This window comes from Hyposmocoma kahamanoa, unplaced genomic scaffold (assembly GCF_003589595.1).
Source record: "Hyposmocoma kahamanoa isolate Upper Pololo Valley unplaced genomic scaffold, ASM358959v1 81, whole genome shotgun sequence".
NCBI lineage: Eukaryota > Metazoa > Arthropoda > Insecta > Lepidoptera > Cosmopterigidae > Hyposmocoma > Hyposmocoma kahamanoa.
In genome coordinates, this window is record NW_020654080.1 from 11,579,787 (window position 1) to 11,604,290 (window position 24,504).

Below are 24,504 nucleotides of genomic sequence, written 5' to 3' on the forward strand. Positions count from 1 at the left end.
TTTCAGTACAAATCGGCAATTTCATACTTTAACCCCTATTATATTTATTATTTCAATGAACAATTTCATTCCTGGTCAAATGTTATATTCTACCTTAAGCGTCCTTTCACTGCTATGACAAAAATGTTTTAGTTTTCCATTTTTATTCAATTTATCTATTTATGTGCCTTTAATACCAACCCATATTGGGTCAGTGTGGTGGAGACTATGGCCAGACAACAAAAAAATAACGAAAATGTAAAAGTAATAGACACTCGTCGGTCCTCCCTAGATTTAGATACCGCACCACCAGCTATGACCTTATCTCTCTCTATAGAGGAGAACCTAGCCAAGCAGTGGGATCTAATACTTCAGGTACTTTTACGGGCATAATAATAATAATAATAGTTAGCGTATACATATTTCCACTGCTGGGCATAAGCCTCCTCCACAATGAGAGGGTTTAGGCTGGGCTGTAGTTCCCACTGCGGATTGGGAACTTCACACAGATGATTAAATTGCTTTGTAGATATGTGATCCTCACGATGTTTCCCTTGACAGAAAAGCTCATGGTGAATTTCAAATTAAATTTCGCCCATAAATTCCGAAAAACCCACGGGGCGAATTCGAACCCACGACCCCTGCTTGAGAGGCGATATATCAAATCATTAGACTACCACTGCTTCTTTTACTGACGTAGGTAGACTTTCGAAAGCTTTATCGTGGAATAATATAATGGAACTCTTTAAGGTCAAACATTAATTTTTATATAATATACATAATAAATTGTACAAACAAAACAGATGATGTGTTACGCAGGAATGGAAACAGAAAGAAATAAAAAAAGAACAATAACAATAATTGTTCTGGTTTAATTTTCATTTTCATCAGGTCACTGTGCACTTAAACAAGGCCGCGTCGAGATACATGGTAATGATGAAGGGTGCTCCAGAGACCATCTTAAATAGCTGTTCGACCATTGCAACCAATCAGAACACTGTTCCGCTGACGAAAGACATGAAAGACATCGTCGACAAAGCTATAGAAAGTCTCGCAAAGACTGGTAATGCTTCCTTTAAAATACCTATAATTAATTAAGTAGCCTTGAACACTACCCTAAAGTTGCGTGTTTATGGGTATTCTACAGGACATATATCACGAAGAGTATGCGAAGGAATTACTTGATTTAATTCCGCCTTCCTCTGTCCATCATCGGGGGACTAGACGTACACTGCGGTTCCACCCCTATGTTGTGGATATTCTATTCCACGGATTCACACGAAGCGTTTCGCTTCCACATTTACATGGTGAACGGCCAAAGAATGAAATTCTCTGCCTGCAAACTTATTCTCCGAACGCTGTAACTTGGGCCTTTTCACGGCGAGAGTGATTATTTACGAGGCATTATTTAGGTGTGCATGCTACATAGTCGACCTCATCGTCACTTTCCATTAGGTGAGATGATGGTCAAATATTTTTTTAATAATTAAAAGAACTATTTTATTATTAAAAACCCTTTTTTAATTAAAAAATTAATGTAAATTACTTAGATTTCGGTTAATACGTTATAGTTTTGGAAGAAGAAGAAGAAGAAAGAAGACATTTAAACTAAATGAAAACTATATTTTTTTAATATAATAGGTGCTATAGAGATCGCATATCAATATAGCAGGTACGTCGGTATTGTATGTACAGATTAAAATTCAAATATAAAAACGCGTGACTATAATATAGCATCCCTTATGGAAGAATGGCATAAGTGGAGTTATGTCAAAAATGTTTATTGTTCCATTAGATACAGAAAAATATAACCCTCATTCTCTCCAATTCTTGTAACTCTATCGACTAATATTGTAGACTTATGCCATTCTTCGAAGAGGGGTGCGATATCATACACGACATTGTAAAGATAACAAAATAAGTAAAGTGAAGATACTTATTTTGTGTGCTTTTATTAACGTCGTCATAACATTAAACGCTAAGAGCACCAGATAGCCAAACCATTAAAGTGATATTATCATCCCATCAAGCCCCTGTAAAATGTACTATCTGAGAAATTATTAAACAAAAGAAAACCCCTAAGACTCCACCCTTAAAGCAGTTGTGACATTCCGTTTGATTATATATATAAATGAGTCTTGAAAGATGTCAACCTCGTCTGTATTTGTTCAAAGTTCTCATGCTACGGTAAAGTGGAGAAAAATGGCCCACATTAGTGCCAGATACAGGAACTGAAAATATATTTTGCGCCAGATAACGTGGAAGCCTTCTGTGTATTGCCAAATTAACTTGAGACACTATTCGAGGCGTGTCAAGGTGTGTGAGGCTGTATTTAGAACACATTTTTTTCAATTTTTAACATGTGTTCTAAAAATAAATTAGCTACAACTCTATTCACTGAATATACATATACGTGACCAGCCAGATACAAAATTAATTACTTACAATAAGATGTTATATAGAAATAATACGAAAGTCAGTAAAGCGAAAATTCCAAAATTGCGTGTTTTAATATCATCGCCATAAAAGTAGGTCCTCAATCAAAGAGAAACTTGTTACAGTAGCTTCCTTTACGACCTAAGTACCTAATCTTTTTCGTTTTTAAAGCTCGGGGATACCTATTACTTCAGAGATACAAGCTTTCTGCTTAATTACAGGAGAAAGAGTTCTAGCATTTGCAGATTACGACCTAGACTCAAAGAATTACCCTATGAACTATGAATTTGATGCGGAGAATAAAAATTTTCCTGTTAACAATCTTCGTCTGATTGGTTTGATGGGTCTCATGGATCCACCACGTGAAGAGGTACATTAATGATAATTAGAAAAAACTAGTATACAAAAATGGTGTGCTTAATTTGGCTATAGAAAAATTTTAATTGTGTTCTAAATCTACTTAAACTTGTAGGCTAAATAGACTCAGAGATTTGATTACTTGTTACTTTCCTGTGTAAACATAATGAATCATCTATTATTTTTGAGTATTCATCTACAGGTACAAAGGGCCATTCATCGAGTCCGAGAAGCTGGTGTTCGTGTGATGATGGTAACTGGCGACCATCCGGCTACCGCACTCGCCATTGCCTTCGAAGTAGGCATAGCCACCAATGACAAATGCCACGTTGTCACCGGCGAGGAGCTGAGAAAAATGAACCCTGACTTGCTCACCTGGACCCTTTACAAACATTATGAAATGGGTAAATTATAATTAGAAACCTTCAAAGGAGGTAAAAATAGACGGTGACCTAAGTAAAAGGGCGTACCTTATAACGTAATTTTGCGAATGATGCCATAATGTATTTTAGTCCTCAGTATTTTGTACTAAGACTATAATTCGAGCGCATATGTCAACTCAAAGTAAGTTGACGAGAAGTAGTTTAGACCTAGTTTTAGTAGCATTTGAGCTCCTTGTGAAAGAATTCGTTCAGTGTGGTCCTGCCACCTAACCTATTTCTGCCGCCAAGCAGTAATGTAAGCATTACTGCGTTCCGGTTTTGAAGGGTAAGGGTGCTGGTGACATTATGGGCACATGAGACTTGTGAACTTATGTCTCATTGTGATGGGCGCAGCGGCAGTGCCCCTGATATTTTTGCGGTATAAAGCTTTGAGTGACACTGCAAGTGTTATGGACTGGCGTGTTAATTAATACCAGACGCACGACCAGTCACTTGATATTAAAAAAAAACAAACTAGCAATTTTAACCAAGCTATAATAGTAAACTGCAAGGGAAAACCCGCAGCAGCACACGGTATGGTAAGTATTCAAGGTACTATAGACAATACATCACCATTGCAGTATTTGCACGAACGTCTCCAACTCAGAAACTTCAAATCGTAGAAGCCTGTCAACGTCAGGGAGCCATAGTGGCAGTGACTGGTGATGGAGTCAACGACGCACCAGCGCTCCGCCGTGCCGATATCGGCATTTCTATGGGTATCACCGGAACGCAAGTGGGTGTCACCGATGATTTCTGTTACCTAGCAATAAATACTCCATTTGTACTCTGCCTTTTATTTGACTCTGTACATTGTTTTAAGTATGATAAAGAGTATTTGTATTGTATCTTTCAGGTATCTAAACAAACAGCAGATATTATTTTGATGGACGACAACTTTGCAACTATAGTGACAGGCATAGAAGAAGGTAGAAAAATTTTTGACAACTTGAAAAAATCAATCTGCTACATCTTAATTTCCAACGTGCCTGAAATTCTTCCAGTCATCATGTTTATAGTTTTCTCTATTCCTTTACCTTTGGGTAAGTGTTGCAGAAAGTGAATGGACATATACAATACATACATACAATACATTGTGTATAAAGGGCGGTAAATAAGGAATTACAAACGAGACTCTATTAGAAGCCCGACGTCGAAGACTGAGAGCTATAGGAGTCGAGGTTCGTAATTCCTGTACCGCCCGTGAAACATACAATGTTTTTCATCAGCATAACACTTGCACGTAAATAGTATGATTGCATGCAGGCTAATTTGACGATAATGTTCCAAATAAAACCCTCGGGCCTTTCTTCTCATTACTTTTTATTTATCTTGATTGATTAATACAATTAAGTAGAATCAGGAGCAAATACTTAGCACGAAACCCTATTCGATTTAAGTAACATATCAATAATCGAGCCAAAAAGAAATAAAGCTTACCAACCAGGTGTAATGACGATATTGTGTGTGGATCTGGGCACGGACATGTGGCCAGCGGTAGCATTGTCACACGAAGTCGCCGAAACCAACGTAATGCTGCGCCCACCTCACGTTGGCCAACGTCTAGTCTCTGCTAACATGATCCGTCTGGTGTATGGACACATCGGTTTGATCGAATTTGCTGCAGGCATGTTCGCTTACTTCGTCGTCATGGCTGAACATGGATTCTATCCAAGCAGATTATTCGGTAATTACCTATTATTAAGTTTTAGTGCCCAGTTACACAAGGCGAAAGATTTCGCGCGGCGACCGCCCAATTAATACGCCTTCATGTAACGTACATTAATGGCGAGTATGAATTATATTTACTAGGCAACAACATTTAAATTCCTCGAATAATACAACAGCGCGGTCGCCGCGCCGGCCGCCGCGTAGAACAAGTTCAAGCCAGCTTCGCCCCGGGAAGCTCATTTAAGTTAAAACGTAAAAGCTAAACAAATAGAGCGTGTTTTGCCATGACATTTGCCGTGGCAACGCGGATTCCGCTCTAGACCGTGTGAGCGCGATGAAATTTGTGTCGAATAAATACCCTCACGGTTACTGTCAAAGTTATATATATTTATTTACGTACGAGTACATGTCAATAAAAAGCATCACATCTTTTTATAAGTGCCATTCAGTAATGCTTTTTGGTGCTGATTATATCTACAGGTAGGTGTCATATAGATGCTGAAAATAGGTTGACCTTCCACAGGCCTGAGGCAGGATTGGGACAACGAGGCGGTGAGTGACCTCAACGACTCTCTTGGGCAAGAATGGACGTATATACAACGTAAAGAGGTCGAGCGAGCCTGTCAGGCGGCGTACTTCGTAGCTGTCGTCGTTACACAGATGATGAACGGCATCATTTGCAAAACCAGATACAACTCCATACTTACTGTTGGTAGGAACTTTTACAATCTTGTTTTTTTGTTACTTTGCATTTAGAAAATGTAGCATCCTGCTAATTTGTCATGCCGCTAAACTTGCGTTCTGCCAATAACATATTGCATGTTTGGCACTCTGCATTTTTGGTATAAAGCGCCAGTCCCCATCTGTCATCTGACCAATATATTAACTGCCTCCGTGGCCGAACGGTTTAGTAGCAGTAGAGCTCCTGGTGAAATAGTTCGTCCAGGGAAGTACTACCATCTTACCTATTTCTGCCGCCAAGCAGTAGTGTGAGGATTACTGCGTTTCGGTTTCGAAGGCTAAGGGAGCTGGTGAAAGTACGAACACATGGGACTTGTCAACTATGTCTCGGGGTGTCGGGCGCAATGGCAGTGCCCCTCAAATCTTTGTGATTTAAAGCTCTGGGTGCTACTGCAACTGTTATGAAAAGGCGTGTCCCTTACAATCAGGCGCACGACTTGTCGTTCCCGTCACTTACTTTTATAAAAAAAATACTATACTGGTCTCTCGCGCAGAGGTCCCGGGTTCAATTCCCGAGCTGGGAGAAATATTTGTATGGCCTACATTTATGTTTCTCGTGAATTTGGGTAACGTAATTTGTAGTTGTCATGTGTGCGTCAATGACACCCACGACACGAAGTTTCCCTAGCGGGGCTATGATTGTTAACTTTTTTATTATAATATACTTCATAACCTACCCAACTATATCAATGTTTGAAGTCTTTGAACCTACCCCATCTGCTATAAGGTGTAAAGTTTAATGATTCTATTGTTTCAGGACTGAAGAATCACTTTTTGAACCTTGGATTTATATTTGAACTGGGTCTTGCTATATTCATTTGCTACACGCCATACATTAATACTTTCTTTCGGACATATCCTTTACGTTTGCGATGGTACATATTATCATTTACTCTTAGGCTTAATTTATTTTTTATTTTAATTATTGACCATAAAGTTCATTATGCAATGTACAATATCATTATAAAAATTCGCTACCATTCCGTTCCGCCGCATTATAAATTGAGCCTTAACTTTGGACATATAAAACGTATATTCAGTCAATTAATTAGGTACTAAGTACTTTGTGTAATGAATGCATAATGAGTTTTCGACTTTTTAGGTGGTTTTTACCTTTACCCTTTGCCGTTTTTCTATTGCTATTTGACGAATTCAGAAAATACTGCATTCGACATCGGTTGTTTGGAGGATGGTATAATACGTTAACGTACTATTGATGGTAACTGGTAATAAAATAGCTTCAAAAAGTTAAATGTTTAATGAGAATATTAATTAATTTTTAGGATAATTTGTAAATAAAAATATAGTTTTGAGAAAAAAGTTTACTTTCTTGACACACAGTTTTGTTCCCACGCGTAGTTTTACATCTTCGCCACTAGTTAAGATGTTAACAATTATTTTTTATCAAACAAAGATCATTAGGCTCGCCGCACACACAATACTTGCAGCATTATCGATAATTTTATATATCGATTTTGGCGCCATAGCGATCGGTTGCTACATTAACATAGCGCATATTCGCGACCGCATTTGATAATTTCAATCGAGTGCGGAAAAAGCGAAAAATACATAATCGCAGATGCTTAAAATATTGTATATGCGGTTGTCTTTAGTAATATTATGAGCAACAAACCTCTGTATTACAGGTAAATGAGCAATATTACACAGGTTACTTTACAGGTCACATTGGTATAATCACAGACACGTCAGTTTTTGTAGCAAAGTTGTTGCAAAGTTTACTGCATTAACATTTGCAATTCGATTTTTTAGCATATAGGTACATAGGCAAAGTTAAGAGCGCAAATAAGACATATTTCACCTGAAGTTTTCTACTTCAAAATTGCGAAATATTATTTGTGGTCAAATGCCTTGCATATATTTCGATTCTTTAGAGCAGTACACCTCAAAAAAAGTACATCGTTATTTGCGTACGTTTTGTAAGTTCGTAGGCTAAGCACGAATTGGTATATAGTAAATATTGATATTAAGGTACCCGAATAAGGCACATGATAAATAATATTTAAGACCTTTCCTTGTTTCGATCCACATTCCACCTGTAGTACCTACTAAATTGAATTAAGACTTACGTAAAGGCATGTTTTTATATAATGTCGAATAAATTGATATGATAAAGAATTAGTCAGTACGAGAAGTCCCCATTTGAAGAAATTATTATAGAAAATACATTTAATACATTTATCTAAAAGTATTTATATATTAGATCTAAACCACTTCACCTGTAAGAAGGGACTCTAGAATATTTTTTCCAAAAAATATGTTTAACATTTGTAACAGTCGCACACAATCTAGAACATCTAACCACACAAAAATCTTGAAATACTTTAAGAAAACATGAATAAATATTCACAACAATAACTACAAAATAAACTCTAAAGGCGTCCGCTGCGTGATACGCACTACTTTATCGGTCAACGCACAGGCCCCGCCTCTACGTAGACAACGCCCTAACTAAAATATACCGTCGGCCAAATACGTAAACCTGATAATCTCCATTAATGCGAAATTTTGAGTAGGCACAATAACAGAATTACTAGAAATAATTATATGACAATCTATGATTATACCTCTATTTTACATCTGAAGGAAGATCTAAAAATTTTATTTTAAGTTTAAATTGCCCGATATTGCTCTTTAAGAGTAAAAAAGGGATTTCATCCAAAAACGGAGTTTCAAAGTTTCAAATTTAGCCGACGATACGCAAATAGAAAATATCGTTCAAAATAATAGATGCAATAACAATTTATTATATCAACTACACACAAAACTTTAACAATTTTTTGTCAGTCAACAGCACGTCAGACTACACATTTTTGTTCGAAAATCGCCTCCAGTGCAACGGAACACAAGATACGCCAATGTGTAGCTTGATGCGCTGGCGTGTACGTTAAATTACCAACATACTAAGAGTCGAGGCAAGTCAGTGTAAGTGTTTTGATAATTTATTATACTGGATAGTAAAATACAAAGTCTTTAATATTATAACAATAGTTTGGTAATCATTATGCGTAAGTACTTTGTATATGTTTCAGACTGATTGATGTTTCGCTGTATTTAGTTATGCTCAGAGAGAAACTTTCATTGAGGTTTACTGGAGAGTTAATGATAATCTGTGGTATTTAAATATTTTAGGTAACTATGGTCTAGAACTGGTCTATATAAATTATCACGTAAACGTCAACGTAGAATGTAAGTATCTAAATTCAAACTACGACTGCGTAATAAATTGTGTTATACTGTTTATCTATGATAGATTTCGATTGCTACTAAAATTTAAACTTACACAAACATTTTGTCACAATTAATTGAGAGAAAATAAAATCAAACTCTTTAAAATTACCTTTTAAAGTTATTTCAACTATTTCATTTAATAAAGTTTATCACATACTTTTTTTAAATAGGTACATATTGCACAAATGGTATCATTTTAAACGCCATAATTAACTTATTTATAACGTAAGTAACGAAACTGACACTTGCCCAAGCCTTGTGGCCACCATTAAAGAAAAATTATAATAATGTAAGGAAGAATATTTAAAAATAAATGCGAGTGAAATGTTTGTTATATGAAAAAATCACATCTCAGATCATTACTCACTGGGGTGAGATTTCGTGAGATGAGTTATTTAACTCTCTATAATTTGGTTTTTATGCACTATATTCAATGGTATAATGTACCGGGTTTGTAACTAAATCGATTGTGTTACACTCATAAATCGGCTTCTTGATCCACTATAGAAAAGACAATAACTTTACCGAAATTTTATTTGAACAGAACACCTTAAAATTATCGCATCGCACATGCGAAAATAAATCTTGTTTTATAACCCTCCAGTCTTACTTTAAGTCTTATGTCGACTACTATAAGTCCAACAGAGATTTCAGAGCAACATGTTCATTTCTTCGCTAATGCGCATGTCACGCTTATTACTGACGCAGACTTTTGAGTAAATAAAATAACATTTGATTTTAAAGTGCTGCTTGTGATCATGATTTAAACGCTGACACCAGCGTTATATAACACTTTCAATGTCGAAAAAAATATTTTACTTGGACAAATCACGTGCTAATTGTTGTGAAGCTGAGAAGCGAGTCGCGCATGTATTGAAGGTGTTCGCATGTCCGCGATGGAGTGCCGTGTCTTCATCAGGGCCTCCTCCCGACAGACATCGTCCTGAAGGATGCAGTCCATTATTTTAGCTACAATTGTCGACGGTGGAACATGAGGATTCCCTGAAATAAAATTTATATTTTAAAGAGCGCAGATACAAATATGCGCAACTACTACAACATTAAGGTTTTGGATAGTTTTTAATTTAATCTAGAATTATTATGTCAGTAAATGTTTCTGCATTTGGAAGCTTCAAATTTATTAATATAACAATGACACATTTATAAAAAACGAGGTGTAATCTGGTACTTACTGGACCGCGATCTCGGGAACCGGATATGCGCTATGACAACTGGATGGAACGGGTTTCATGAAACGGCATACAGGCGTGCAGTGTTCTGTTAGAGTCCATTGTTAGATGGTTGTTAGTGGTTAGTACCGTAAGCACTATTTCATTACATACCCAATATGTTAATTAACTAACTACGCCATATATGGTGATTATAAAATTTTGCAAACAATATGTAGGTTCAGATAAATTTTCTTTACTTTTATTTACTCCGTGGTTTTATTATTAAAACATTTACATATTCTTAACTACTTTTACTGTTGGCGTTGTTTAGGACTGCAATGTCCACGTGACATACTTAACTCAGAAATAATGAACAAAATAATTATTATTACCCTGTAATATTATAAATATGACTAATTAATATATAATGACAACTTAGTAGAGACAACTTACAATGAATTATAAAAATATAGTTTTATGGTCAAATTTTAAATATTTCTATTGTAAACTATTTTAAACTAAAGAACTGCTTAAATTTTCGTGTATTAAACCAATGTGCAATATGGTTAGACTTTTAAATGTTTATTTTGGAATTTTAGATTTGGCTTTCTAGTCACTGGGCACATCCGAAATGGCGAGCCTTCTGCAGTGGAAATTACAAGAAAACTTCTGGCTATCTCAACCAGAAATAATGGCCAGAGGGATTTCGGGAATCTTTTCACTCATTATGATTTCATATTTTCAAATTGTTAACTATATAAAATATTAACTATTAATCATTATGCCCATTATAGAAATCACCTTTATTAAAAGCGCTGTTAACTATATTTTATAGTAGCCACTTAACCCCACTGGTTAACAATAAGATTATCATTTGGTTGATGTTTCTGCTAGTAGCATACCTGTAAGGCCTCTGTATCCAAACACACCACAGTCATGCATACGCATGGAGTGTTGCTCATCCTTTATAAATTGTTCAGTACTTATTCCTCTTAACTAGAAAAAAATATCAAGTACAAATTAAACACTTATTTGAAGGCCATAGACTTATTTTCAATTCTAATTAATCCACAGCATAAACACAAAGCAATGATTAATGAATTCAAACACTAATATATTCCATTATTAAGAATGCACCTTGAAATTAAAAAGAACTTAAAAATAAATGCAATTAAAAATGAAACATTCTAATTTTACTAACCTTTGATGGTACTAGAAATCTATCAGGTATTCTTTGTAACTTCTGTTGCTTCTCACTAGGTCCAAAACCCAAAGCTAGGAGCACAGACTCTGCATCTACCTTTCTTGCCCCCAAAACATTTAACACTGAGCTTCCACTGGATCCACTGGCATCTGACTGAAACGTAATTGTTAAGTTATTGAAAAATTAAATGTTTAATTACAGATTGAATTGCAAAACAAAAAATAAATTTAATGTATTAGGTGGTTGAAAGTTAATCAGTCAAATTTTTGAAATTATTCAGGAAAGTGTTCCAAAGTTTTTAATTTCAGAAATAACGTCCTTAATAATGCTTTTACCAAATATGAATCTACTGCTTTAGGTATAAGTCATGATCATGCTAGTGTATGCAGGAAAATTTGTTGATTTTTTTGTAAGATTTGTACTTGGGTACAAAACTTCTTTTTAATTTAGAATCTCCTTTCAACAGTCAACATACTGATGGCCCCACTGAACAAATGTGTATTATTTACGCATTTACGTATTATACAGGCTTGTTAGTATGTTGACACATTATAGCAACTCTAGGAACAATTTTAAAACAATTTTTTTTCCTGGTTTTTTTTCGTTAAATTTATCTTCTATTATATGAATTATTAAGTAATACTTAATAAAAGTTTTTAAAATATTATAATTGTTTTAAGCCCTCTTTGCATTTAAGCCTGCCTAAGATCTTAGGGTCAAGGAGGTGGCTGAAAAATTGTGCTGTCAGCAACAACAATGGTTCCAGGCAGCAAGCTGAGACACTTTGTGCTGCCTGGAACCATTTATTGTTTGTTTATTTTTTGGCTTAACATGTTATTTACGTTCAAAAAGTGTCATTGTGGCAACAAGAAATTTTTGTTTTTGTAAGCATATAGCAATAAGCATAATATGACCAAAGTGCAACAGAAATACCTATGTTCTTATTTTATATTAACAAATTGCTTACCTGAAGAGAATGGTCTCTGAGCAGCGGGTTCTTGAATTTTGGCACATAGCCCTCAGACTGAACTGAATGATCTCTCTGTAACTTTTTCTTAAGGCTACTCTGAGGTGTGCTTATTAACATTCCACTTTCTAAAGATTTCCTTTTCCATACTTCTTTAGCATTAGGAACTTCTAAGTTCTTCTCTTCATTAACAATCTCCAGAGGCTCTACTATGGTTGTGTCAGCAGTATCTATAACAGTGTTATCTATGACAGTTTGATCTGTCTTGGTGTCATCCGACTTGGGTTCAGTAATTTCAGGAGCTTCATCAGATCCATCTGCATGTTCGGCGTCACTGGGTAGCGAATCTAACCACTGCTGAACTGGGCTGCTGCGTCGCATGTCGTCTATAACTCCACTTAACCACCCTCTCACCTTTCTTTCGAGTATAGAAGAAACTGACTCGTTAAATGTAACTGCAGGAATACAACCCAAAATTATTTATTTACTCTATTCAATTTGAAATGCAACTAAACGTTGTCTGAGCTCAAATTCTCTTATAGTAAGACCCACTATGCGTAACAAAATATCACAAATAATAAGCTACATCAATGTTGCATGCATTGTCCATGTAGGACTGCTGTTTCTGCAATTTTTTTCCAATTGTAAATGTATTATCACTTAATTTACTTATCACACTATTATGACAACTTTATAGTGATAATGATAATAAAAACGTCACATAAACAATGTACAAAACTGATAAAACTGTCAGCACACAACAAGTGGAAGGCAGACGTTGTCGTTGCGATTAATGTATACACATGGAATAATTGTGATTAACACGACTACGTAAATTTGTTGGTAAGAGACCAACCTTGTTTGGGATCCATCCTTAGTTCAAGGCAACGCTGCATGCAATATGAGAGGAATCATAAAACGATCGTGCAAAAGGCTCGCAAGGCTCACAAACACTCCATAAAAAGAATAAATCTGAAGAATCTACAGGCTTACCTTGCAGGATTATCTCAAAATTAAGATCTATTCCACACACTGATTTGAATAAAACTTATGTTATTTGGAACACCATAAATTGTAGAACGAAATAAAACTGCTAATACATTTTAAATTAGTTGACTATGTTGTTCCAAAGGTAAGCATAACTCAGCTAAAAAAATTTGGTAGGTATTGATCAGCTGACATCAATCTGACATTGACAGCAGCATCATTGCCATTCTAGAAAATAATTGCTTTTTTTTATTAATAGTTTTTACTTGGATATAAGCCCTCTGAGCCATGTCTACGTTTCATTATCGGGATTGTCAGTAATATTTTCCATTATAATTCTAATTCTAATACAATTTTCACCTTCTCTTAAATAACTTAGTCTACTTATTTGGGTTTTTTAAATAGTCTTCAGTCAGAGTCAATATTTATGTTTTACTTTCACTTAAATCATATATCTTCTATCAATTTGAACAAAAACGTTGAATTCGTAATTAGTGGAATTTTCAAGATAAAGTCTTTTGTAATTTGGTTTAAAATAAGGAATATAGTTCTAACTTTGTTCATCAGTATTTCTTTCTTCGTTTTTTCTTCATAATACACTTAAAATAAAAATAATCTTTGTAAAAACTATTAGTAACTTTAAAAACCCGCCATTTCGATAATAATTGCAATCACTAGGTATTATATACTCTAAATATATGAAAGAGTGGAAATTTTCCGGAAAAAATCCCAAAAAAAATTGGAAAATTGTAAAGATATAATTTGGAAAGCTCATTATTATATTCTACGTTAAGAAATATCTTTTGAATTTTAAATTTTTAGTCAATTGATATTTAATTATTTTTTGTGAAATCATTCCACTAGTTTGTTAGCGACATCTTTCGCCAGGGCTGGTGACTGTAAATATATCTAACTGGGTGATAAAACTTTTATAGATTTCTCATAGATGGCGCTACGACTAAAAAGTCGTTGAACAAACCAAATACGAAGATACGACGCAAGCACATAGAAGAATTCGTGAAGTCCGCTAGTTCGTTCCGTGGCTTAGTTAGTTAAGCGTCTGGCATGGTAAGCTAGAAGACGTCGGTTCGAATCCGGCCGGATCGAAGGAATTTTGTCTAAGTGTTCGATAATTATAACAATATCTTTTGAAGTTTTATTTAGTATCAATTATAAAATAAACTTAAAGAAAATGAGGTCTCCAGTCTAAAGTTGTTGGCTCCATCGGTTTCGTTCAGTAACTTCAACTTTTGGTAGGTATCAACGTCAAATGTGGAGAAACAATTGAAAATATTTCTTTTTCTGAAAAATAATATTTTTTCAAAGTGGAATTTTTCCATGACCCAACGCTATCCTCATGTGCCTTTCATAAATGTATCTAGATCTTAGAGGATGGAAAAAAATAAAGGAATCTAGACTGAAAACACTAAATGATATATGTGTTGTTTTCTCTAAGTGACACACTTTTTATATGCTACCTCAATGGTATTACACATTTTGCTACCTAATGTTTCTGCATGATTATTACTAATCTTAAAATGATTTGTTTCTTCTTAAATAATTATCTACCCATCCATGCAGTGAACAGCTCTATACGCTTTTCATTTTGTACTGTGGACCATCTTAACCTAAGTTTGCATAGTGTTGAATTTAAATCATAAGGAGGGTGTCCCACCCTATGCTCAGACGACCTTGAACATTTTACGGTTTATTGGAATGTAAATGTGTAGATATTCATCATTTGATCGTGGCTTTTCAATAATTGGTAGATAATGTTTTATTACCTTCAAAATATTATTATAAATTTACATATGTTTGTATGGAAATTTATTAACAAAAGAAGACAAAACAAAACCGTCATATTAATTTTTTGATTGTGTCCCCTGAACATATTTAAGTTTCATTAGTTAATATCCAAGGTGGGATCAACTTTAGAGACGTTGTCTTTACGTTGACAAGATTCTGTTGAAGTTGTATTGTCTGTTTCCATCTCGCTAGGGTACCTATATGTATATAATTTTAATTGTATAATAAAATAACATACTATTATAAATAAAGAATATTTATTTTTCTATAAACACATTATTCCATTTTTTGGCTCACGTCATATAAATCGCGGATCGCATTGGGCTTTCGTCAACGAAGTCGTGTGCATGGATGGAGAAGAGTTCAGCGGGTAAACCGCGACGGCCGACGCACGACGAAGCGCCCAGCGCGCGCGGCTCCTTAGCTAAACTTTTGTGCATCAGGTCAGGTAAGATTATTTAATCGCTAAATCACATTTGGACACTAATATACATGTATAACTACGTTCAACAAGTGTCAATATTGAGCAGTACGAGGTGGGCCGCGGGAGCACGCGGCGCGCAGCCTGCGTCACGCGGTCCCATACATGCATTCGCCACGGCGTGCGCCCGCCGTCTCCTCGCCAGGCAGCACGGCGGCCCGCCGCCACTGGTCGCGCACGCGTTCTACGCTCTGTAATACGCGCACCACATTCATCCCAGCCAGCTTACGCACGTCCTCCTCACTCCACTCAGGATCACGTAGCAGCTCCGCTAAAAGGTGCGGGTACCGCGACACGTCCTCCAACCCCTCCGGTGGCGCATCGATGCCATCGTACCCGGCCCCCAAGCCCACGTGCTCTACACCTGCCACTCGCCTCACATGGTTAATGTGTGCCACCACATCTTCCACTGTAGCCCTGTCCCCGCACGTCACCAATTTTGCATAGAAATTGATCATTACAACGCCTCCGTTAGCGGCAATCAGACGCAATAAATCGTCCGGTACGTTTCGACTTGAGTTACAAAGTGATGCAGCTCCCGAATGCGAAAATACAACAGGTGCTTGTGACGTTTCGAGGGCATCGCGTGCCGTTTCTTCTCCAGCGTGTGATAGATCTACGATCATACCAAGCCTGTTCATCTCTCTAACAACTGCTCTGCCGAACTCTGTCAGGCCACCGGAAGTGCCTGCAGCGTGAGCCCATCTATTGTCGCACGTGTGCGTAACAGTGAGGTAACGTGCCCCGAGCTGATAGAAGGCTCGAAGTACTGCTAATGAATCTCCGAGCGCATGTCCACCTTCGACACCAATCAATGAAGCGATGCGGCCGTCACGATGTGCGTCGAGCAGTTCAGCTGCGTCCGTAACAAGAGCTAAGTGAGCAGCATTCATTTCTACTACACGCTTGATAACGTCCATTTGTTCGAGAGCGAGTTGCACTGCATCCCGATCACGCGCTCCACATGGCACATACGCTGACCAAAACTGAGCTCCAACTTGTCCGAGCCTTAACCGCGGGATATCTGTGTGCGACCAGCGCGATTTCGCCCACGGCTCGATGCCTTCTAAACCAGCGCTCAAGTTAAAGCCGCTAATTTTGTTATGAAGAAATTTTCGAACGTTCCACGCTAGATCATTGTGACCATCTACCAAAGGTGAATCCCGAAGCATTCGGCGAATGGTGGTGAGTCGTTGTTCGGGCGTGGCTCGGCCGCCGCCACCGAGCGCTAGGGGCAGCGCCAGCGCTGCTCCTAGCGCCGCCAGTACGACGAGAGCTGCAAGCGCAATTCGCCAGCGTGGCCGACGCGGCATAGGCTTCTCATCCGAGCTGCCTGATGCTGAAGCAGACAATGAGTCCGGTGCCCAGCGCCCACATCGCTCTGCGACGTCCGGCAGTGGACCGGGAAACGTCATTCCCTCTGGTACTGCCGCCTGAAACAAACATAACAATAATTAATTAAGCTTTAATCTATTTAGGGGAAACAGTATTTATTGTACATTATTCTGTGCAAAGCCCCCTCAATAGTTCTAGAAAGTTATATGTAAAAAACTTGAAAGCCAATGTCGCTATAAACAGCGTTTATTGTACTATCAAATAATATTAATATGATACGATAAAGGACGGCGAGAAGCGTGTCATAAATATTAAAATATACAGTCAAGTCGTACACCTAATATTGTCATAAATAATATGCAACACTGACGAACATGTGAGTAGATCTCATTATCAATAAGCATATGTACAGAAAGTTGTTACGTTGTCGGTGTGCCTTTATATCGCGCCATGTTTCCTGATTAAACATAATCTCGCCGACGCGAGGCGCATAAATAACAATGGATGTAAATGAGTGACATATAAGTTACACTGAGTTGGGATTTTTGTGAATTCTGTGCAAAAGAAACAGTCAAGTGGATCGTAACATTTATTAAAAATTTCCTTTAGATACACTTATATCGGCACGTAGATTGCATGACACAAGTACGACACAGTTCACAATATTCCGCAAAGGAACATTTCGATTGAGTAATGTAAGCAAGCTAATCGCGCAAAGCAGTTACCGCAGCCCCTTGAGTCGCATTTCATGTAGTCGGCAAGTTAACTAACAACAAGCGAGTCTCGTGGGAATGTGAACGAGGTGGTAGAATTCAAGAGTTGCAGACGTCGTCCTTGCGTGACAATAATTTGCCGCGTGTTCAATTATGCAAGGGGCACACAGGCATACAGGAGGGATCGGAAGGGCGCGTGCGGGGGTGGGGCAGTGGGTGTGGGGGCGCCAGGCGGAACTCGGGCGAGCCTGAATAGCCTCTGACCCATTTACAGGGGGAACTGGCGCGAAGGCCTCACTCGCCGGGATTTCACTCCCGCTCAGTAAATTGCGCTGCTCATATTTTGGAGTCATTACGAAAACATTGAACTTATTGAACCTTTTATTAGTTTGACATTTAATAATCGAATTAAATGCTATAGTCACTTACTTCTCACCGTTATTGTATTTATATTCCTGTTCACTTGTTTATATTAGTTTATGTAATACGATGAAAATTGTCGCTTATTGTGAACATTTTCACTTTCCCCGCTTCCAATGTCTTGCAGATTTGTAGCAGCTCTCTAATTGCGAGCAATAATTTACATGGTTTGCTGCCGACACATAACTAACGTACGAGACGATTAATGATGCCAATACTGCAACTTAGGAGGTTTATTTCGAACCTAATCTGCGGTGCGGTACCTCGTAGGGGACGTGCGTGGTCTCTGCTCACCCTGCAACTTTAGGTTCACTCGTCCCAAGAGACCCGATGTTCCGAAATAATAATGGACTAACACGGACCGTCCCTTCTTAAATATTCCATTTGAAACTGAAACCAATTCTAAATTGAACGTCTAGACGAGAAGAAGACATTAATACCTACGGCAGTCTTATTAAACGCAGTCAATGAACGATCGTAGCACTTTCGCATCTGCGAACGTAGCTTTTAATGGCTCTATGAGCATTTTCTGTGTCAATGATCATCGATATAAGTACGGGGGCGTCTATATACTTCGCCCTACTATTTTTTTTAAACCTTCGTTTGCAGTACGGGACAATGAACTAATTAATACCGACTGTTTCTAAAAGTGGAATATTATAATTCATTGAACATTCTCGAAGTACAATTTTGGCTTATAGTTCATTTTGCTGGTCTGCCACGCAGAGGTACCAGGTTCGGTTCCCGGGCCACGATAAATATTTGTATCGCCTACACATTTATTTATCTCGTGAGTTTAGGTGTAATTTGTGGTTGTCTGTGTGTGTCCATTACCCGCGACACAGGGTTTCCCTAGTGCGGAGCTATGTTGAGTGTGTGCGTTATTTATTTATTTTATTATTTATTTAAAGAACGTGAACTTATTTGTATACATTACATTTTAATTTATTTTATTAGGACAAGCTTTTATCTCATGTGTTACCCAAACAATCATTGGCCTTAACTTGTAATTGTTGTTCACCTTAGACCACTGATTGTTTGATTAACACACGAGATATAACGATTAATCTCAAGGTAGTAGTGTAAGCCTACATAAGCGAGACACCTCGACGTCTGGCCGAATCACAGCGACATATCCCCTTTGTATGCAAATGCTGTCAAAATCAAGCACTCAAGCTGTGACAACTGTGAAGGACGGGATCAAGACGCAAATTGACGCCATTTTTGGCAGCATGTACGGTTCTACAGATTGATAAAATTATATAGTGTTAGTTTACCAATTTTTGTGATTTAGACAAAATATAATTCTTCTGAGGACTGATATAAATAATTACCAACGCAAAAGCATTTTAATTTAAATAGACATTCGGACCAGGTTCACTTTCAAAAAAATAAACTTATCAATCGTTATTTCGCGCGTCCGTATTCCGGTCAAAGCGCGAACACATGTTTTCCCCGGGTTGAGCCGAAATAACTTTAAGATGCGACGGGAACAAATGAAATTTACGATGACCGCGAGGCTCTCACGTAGTTAGTTGTTGCGTAGGGTCGGCTGGAGTCGGCGAAAGGAAAGTTAGGAAAACAGAGCACGGGACGCGGGGGCGGAGCTGCATCGATTCACTGCAGGCCAGCACCAGCAGCCAAACACCGGGACAGGACTGCCAGGCGCATTCCCGCTCAAACTGCCCGATTTATGAACGATGCCACTATAAACTGCTCAATTTCGACTATCTTCAAATTTATAGCCGCGGAGTTGAGTTATAAAATTTATAAAAGATGTAGAAATTTGGGAGTCGGTTGTTTATTCTAAAGATTATTTTAGACAATGTTTGTAATTTTAGTAAGATTAGGAAACTAAGCTGCCTCCGTGGCCGAGCGGTTACCAAGTTGAACTGCCACGCAGAGGTCCCGGGTTCGATTCCCGGCCCGGGAGAAATATTTGTATGACCTACATTTATTTCTCTCGTGAGTTTGGGTGTAATTTGTGATTGTCTACCTATGTGTGTATCCATGACACCCGCGATACAGGGTTCCCTGGTCCGGCGCTATGAGTGTGTGCGTTATTTTTGTTATTTATTAGTAAATGTTTTTATTAAATATTATATTGCTAATCGTTTTCAGTCATGTACATTTCTTGTATTAAATTACAAATTTCGTCTATTAAGAGGTCGCAATTAAAATATTTAATCATTTCAATGTGAATTCTATCATCTGCTGCTGCTTTGCCGTTTTGAATTGAACTCTTCCTTTAATGTGGCTGGTCCCTTTATATTATCGTAGCGTCCCTTCATTTAATGTGGCTAGTCGTCTTCTTGCACTAGATCTTCTTGTTCGATATCAGTTTCATCCAATCCTTGTCCCGAGTACAGTACCTCAATGTACCTTTTCCAACATTCCACAATGTCGCGGTCATTCAACAAAATATTACCCTGCTCGTCTAGTATAGTTAAACTGTTGGTTTTATGTGTTTTGTCAACTCTCTTATTGTATTATACGCTTTCTCCATCGCTCTTTTTCCATGTACATATCTATTTTTTACACATATTTCATTAAAATGTTGTTCTTGTTGTTCTCTACATTTCGTTGTTATTTTGTTAGTTATTCTTCTATACTCATCTACGCTATCTGTATCATTTTTGTTTCGTACTGATCTTCTTTTCAACATAAGGTCGGTAATCTCCATAGTCAGCCAACACTTACATGGAACAATTTGTTCTTTCCCTAAAAACTCTTCAGCTGTGTTTATTAAAATAACTCTAATATTTTTCCATCTATTATTAACATTATTGTCTGTATTTTTTGTAGTTTTATCATAATATTTCATTCCTATACAGCTCTATTTTATCTCCTAAATTATTATTATATTGCAGTTTCGGATTATTACGTATATTTATGACTATATTTTTAAGTTTACTGAGATCTATCTTCTTTGGTATATGTTTCCTCATACCTTTCTTATCTTCTAGATTATATTGGCTGAGAAGGAGGTTGTGATCTGTATTCAAATCGGCACCAGGTAGTGTTGTACATAAAACGTATTAAGAAGTTTTAATTCATTAATAAATGTAAATTTTTCTTAAGTATATTTTTTTCACAATTACCCGTACTCACACTGGGATGGCTGCGTTATGGTACTGTGTGTTTGCGGCCCTTTTGTAATGTTGCCTTTTTTTTTTTTTTTTTTTTTTTTTTGACGGGGGGGAAATCTTTATGTATACCCCTGAGCCCAGGGAGACTCAGGGGTTATGTGGGGACTCTCCCTCCAGACTGGAGGGCCTACCCCACTAAAACCCCCCCGGGTTTCCCTCTCGCCGGTTGAGTCGGCGCCGTGGGATCAGTGAGCATTCACCACGACGCCGCCCGGTTTTGTAATGTTGCCTAGCCGTCCATTCGCGGTGAAAGTGTGCTATGACCCAAGATACACTACTCTTTACGCCATGGACCGAATTTCGATTAATGTTGTGAATCACGCGAGATATAATGTAATAGGAGGCTCGTGTATCCATAAAAGAATAGTTACGTAGACATGTGTATTGCCAACAAGATTTGTATGTTTGTTATGTGTGCAAATGTCGATATTGGTATACGTTTGGCAACGGTATCGAGCGCGTACCTATACATAACATACGTAGGTAATGATGTACGAGAAACTATTCCACGTAGCTTTAGAGCTAGGTGGTTAAAATTTGATAAATTATAAAAGGTACATACAGAATAGAATGTATGGAGTCTGCAGTTCATTATGTACTACCGATTTCGCAAATACCTTTATAACATATGTATTTGCTCGTAAAGTGGCTGAAATCACACCAATTTCAATATCGTAATGTATTTCATTAGGCACTTGTGCGTTATTGTAATGTAAAACGCATAAGTGCGTTATTGTAATGTAAAACGCACGAGTTTTTTTAAAATAAAGTAACATGCACGGTTGTTTAAAATGCTCCGTCTAAAAATGAACGATACTTTTTTAAATCTTTGCGAAGAGTTTTTATGTTAGAAAAATGGTCAATATTTTATTAATAAAATTAACTTTGGGAGATAAAATATAGTAAATAAACATTTAATTAATTTTGACAATAAATTACAACCATTTATCTGTAACAAAAACACAAAAATATTAATTTACTTTATTAGTAATACTGGCTATTTTTATACTTTTGCCTAAAAAAAACGTTGATGCGCGCGCATGGCTAATTTGTGGACAAGTAAAAATTATTTCGCGCGCTTTTTCTTTTCGCTGTATTCATTATTGTTTTTATTTGAAAATGTCGTCAAGTAGTGATGAATTTATTAATTTGACACAGCCACAAGTCTTAAACGCAGCGAAAAAGGCTACTCTAAGCGTCTTGCCTGAAAAATCGACCGATAGATACTTACAAGCGTATCAAAATTTCATCATATGGAAAACAAGCAAAGATGCAAATTCATTTTCAGAAAATGTGTTTTTAGCCTATTTCATAGAACTTTCTCAAAAATATAAGTCAAGCTCATTGTGGTGCTACTATTCAATGCTAAAAAGCACTATGAAAACAAACCATGGTATTGATATCAAGTCATACTCCAACTTGATAGCATTTCTAAAAAGACGCTCAGATGACCATGTAAGTAAAAAGTCGAAAGTATTTTCGGCTGACAATATCAAGGAGTTCCTAAAAGAAGCTCCGGATTGGCGATATTTGGCAACAAAGGTCAGTTGAAACTAAATTATTGTTATTAATTTCTTTCACTTTCGTATTTCTTTACAATGTAGGTGTTTATACGTTCTTTTTATCTCTTTTCAGGTTGTATGAATATTCGGTATAAATGGTGCATGTAGACGTCAAGAGTTGGCAAACATAACAACTAATGATGTCGAGAACCATGGGCGGGTTCTTCTTGTCCAGGTCAAAAACACAAAAAATAAAATTCCAAGGTCGTTCACAATACAGGGGCCTTTTTACGACGTGGTGAAGAAATACGAAGCGCTTCGTTCAACAAAAGCTAATTCCAACAGATTTTTTCAAAATTACCAAAATGGAAAATGCACTAACCAACCCATTGGCATTAATAAATTTGGAGCAATGCCGAAAGAAATTGCCACTTTCTTAAATTTGCCTCAAGCACATGAATACACAGGGCACAGTTTCAGAAGGTCCTCGGCTACATTGCTCGCCGATTCAGGTGCGGACTTATTGACACTAAAACGCCACGGAGGATGGCGGTCAAGCAATGTAGCCGAAGGATACATAGAAGACTCGATAAGAAATAAAGAAGAAATTAGCTCTCGCATTACAAGGAACATAAATTTGGAGTCAAGTGTTGACTTTCAACCATCTACGAGCACACACGCGTACATTCCACCATCGTCGCCGCAGCCGCAACCGCCTCCGCCGCCGCCACCGACTGCAGAACTCTGTGGTCTCGTTTCTCCTACTTTCACTCAGGAGAGTGAGAGAGAGCCTGGGGAGATTGTAACTAATAATAATAACTTGACAACATTAAAAATGCCAACTGGCAACGTAACAATCACTTTTAAAAATTGTTCAAATTTCTATAACTGCTTTAACAAGTAATTAAAGATTTATTCGTTTAAGAAAGTCAGAGTCTTATTTATTTCCTCGCAAATATGTTATAAAACGTCATATGACATACGTGCGCTTTGAAACTTACCGCACTTATATCATAATGTGTATTGCCTCCAAGAACAAGTAATTCTTAGAGCTAAAGAATTAACGTGTGTAACACCTAATTCTAAAAGTATGTCTAAAACTTTTAACCAACACATATTGCCGTACATTTACGTTCAAACTTTGTACTACGTGGGAAATTTTTGCGACCGGGTAATTCAAAAGTTGTTTCTTTAATGATAATTTATTTTCGAATATATGTAGTAAATTGCTTGGACGTGGTAATTATAAGCTCGTGGGGTACGCATAGTCAAATGAAAAGTAACTGATAATTTGAGCATTCCTTACCATAATTACCGAAAAGGAAACAAAATGGGTATTTAGGGGTATGTGCGTCAAAAAAGTCTAAAAGATAATAATGAAAAAACGAAGATCAACGAAGAGACCAACAGACAAATGATACCTATGACTCTTCTATCTGTAAATCTTGAGTATGTGGAAAACTACATATACTTAGGACATCTCATTCTTCTAAAACATGCACGGAATTAGAAATTGAAATAAGAACGAAAAGTACATGGAATAAGTAATGGTCAACGAAAGAGATTTTCAAAGGTAATCTACCAATCAAACTAAAAACCAAAGCGATGGAAACATGTCTACTCCCATGCCTAACTTACGCTTGTCAGACACGGCCTTTAACTGAGCAGAGCGTAGAACGAGTTAAAATATGTCAAAGAGGTTTAGAAAGAACGGAGAAAAGTGGATGGAGCTGCAGGAGACTTTTACCGCTGAAAGCGGTCCTTATTTAGAACAGTGAAAAAAAATTATTTTAGTTATTTTACATACTTATAAGAAGAAAATACTAATACACAATAAAAATAAATAGAAATTGTACTATAAAATCAGGCTAATAATAGGGGTTAAAGTATGAAATTGCCGATTTGTACTGAAA

General features: G+C 37.1%; 3 protein-coding genes across 5 annotated transcripts in view; 1 reads left to right on the top strand and 2 right to left on the bottom strand.

Annotated features, from left to right (window-relative positions):
- The first annotated feature begins 37 nt into the window (after positions 1 to 37).
- Positions 38 to 6,888, top strand: LOC113234049 (sodium/potassium-transporting ATPase subunit alpha-B-like). The gene is made up of 9 exons (XM_026469276.1): positions 38 to 1,042; positions 2,637 to 2,785; positions 2,975 to 3,176; positions 3,776 to 3,930; positions 4,051 to 4,237; positions 4,642 to 4,881; positions 5,389 to 5,577; positions 6,364 to 6,481; positions 6,709 to 6,888. The coding sequence occupies exons 1-9, from the start codon at positions 907 to 909 to the stop codon at positions 6,821 to 6,823; spliced, it is 1,491 nt and encodes a 496-aa protein (XP_026325061.1). The 5' UTR covers positions 38 to 906; the 3' UTR covers positions 6,824 to 6,888.
- A 53-nt stretch (positions 6,889 to 6,941) lies between these two features.
- LOC113234050 lies at positions 6,942 to 13,341 on the bottom strand. Of its 3 annotated transcripts, XM_026469279.1 has the most exons (6): positions 13,055 to 13,084; positions 12,199 to 12,653; positions 11,229 to 11,384; positions 10,930 to 11,023; positions 10,049 to 10,133; positions 9,679 to 9,857 (listed from the first exon to the last, which is right to left on the bottom strand). In XM_026469279.1, exons 1-6 carry the CDS (start codon positions 13,068 to 13,070, stop codon positions 9,821 to 9,823), a joined length of 843 nt encoding a protein of 280 aa, XP_026325064.1. In that variant the 5' UTR covers positions 13,071 to 13,084; the 3' UTR covers positions 9,679 to 9,820. The 3 variants fall into 3 exon arrangements, with proteins under 3 accessions (XP_026325065.1, XP_026325063.1, XP_026325064.1); XM_026469280.1 differs by lacking the exons at positions 10,049 to 10,133; positions 13,055 to 13,084 and adding an exon at positions 13,192 to 13,341 and having other exon boundaries at positions 6,942 to 9,857; XM_026469278.1 differs by lacking the exon at positions 10,049 to 10,133 and having other exon boundaries at positions 6,942 to 9,857.
- A 1,966-nt stretch (positions 13,342 to 15,307) lies between these two features.
- The window catches only part of LOC113234121 (dipeptidase 1-like), a 17,019-nt gene continuing 7,822 nt past the window's right edge, over positions 15,308 to 24,504 (bottom strand). Inside the window, exon 2 of the mRNA XM_026469380.1 lies at positions 15,308 to 16,905. Within this exon, the coding sequence (XP_026325165.1) occupies positions 15,562 to 16,905 (1,344 nt within the window). The 3' untranslated portion in view covers positions 15,308 to 15,561. The remainder of the gene's footprint in view (positions 16,906 to 24,504) is intronic.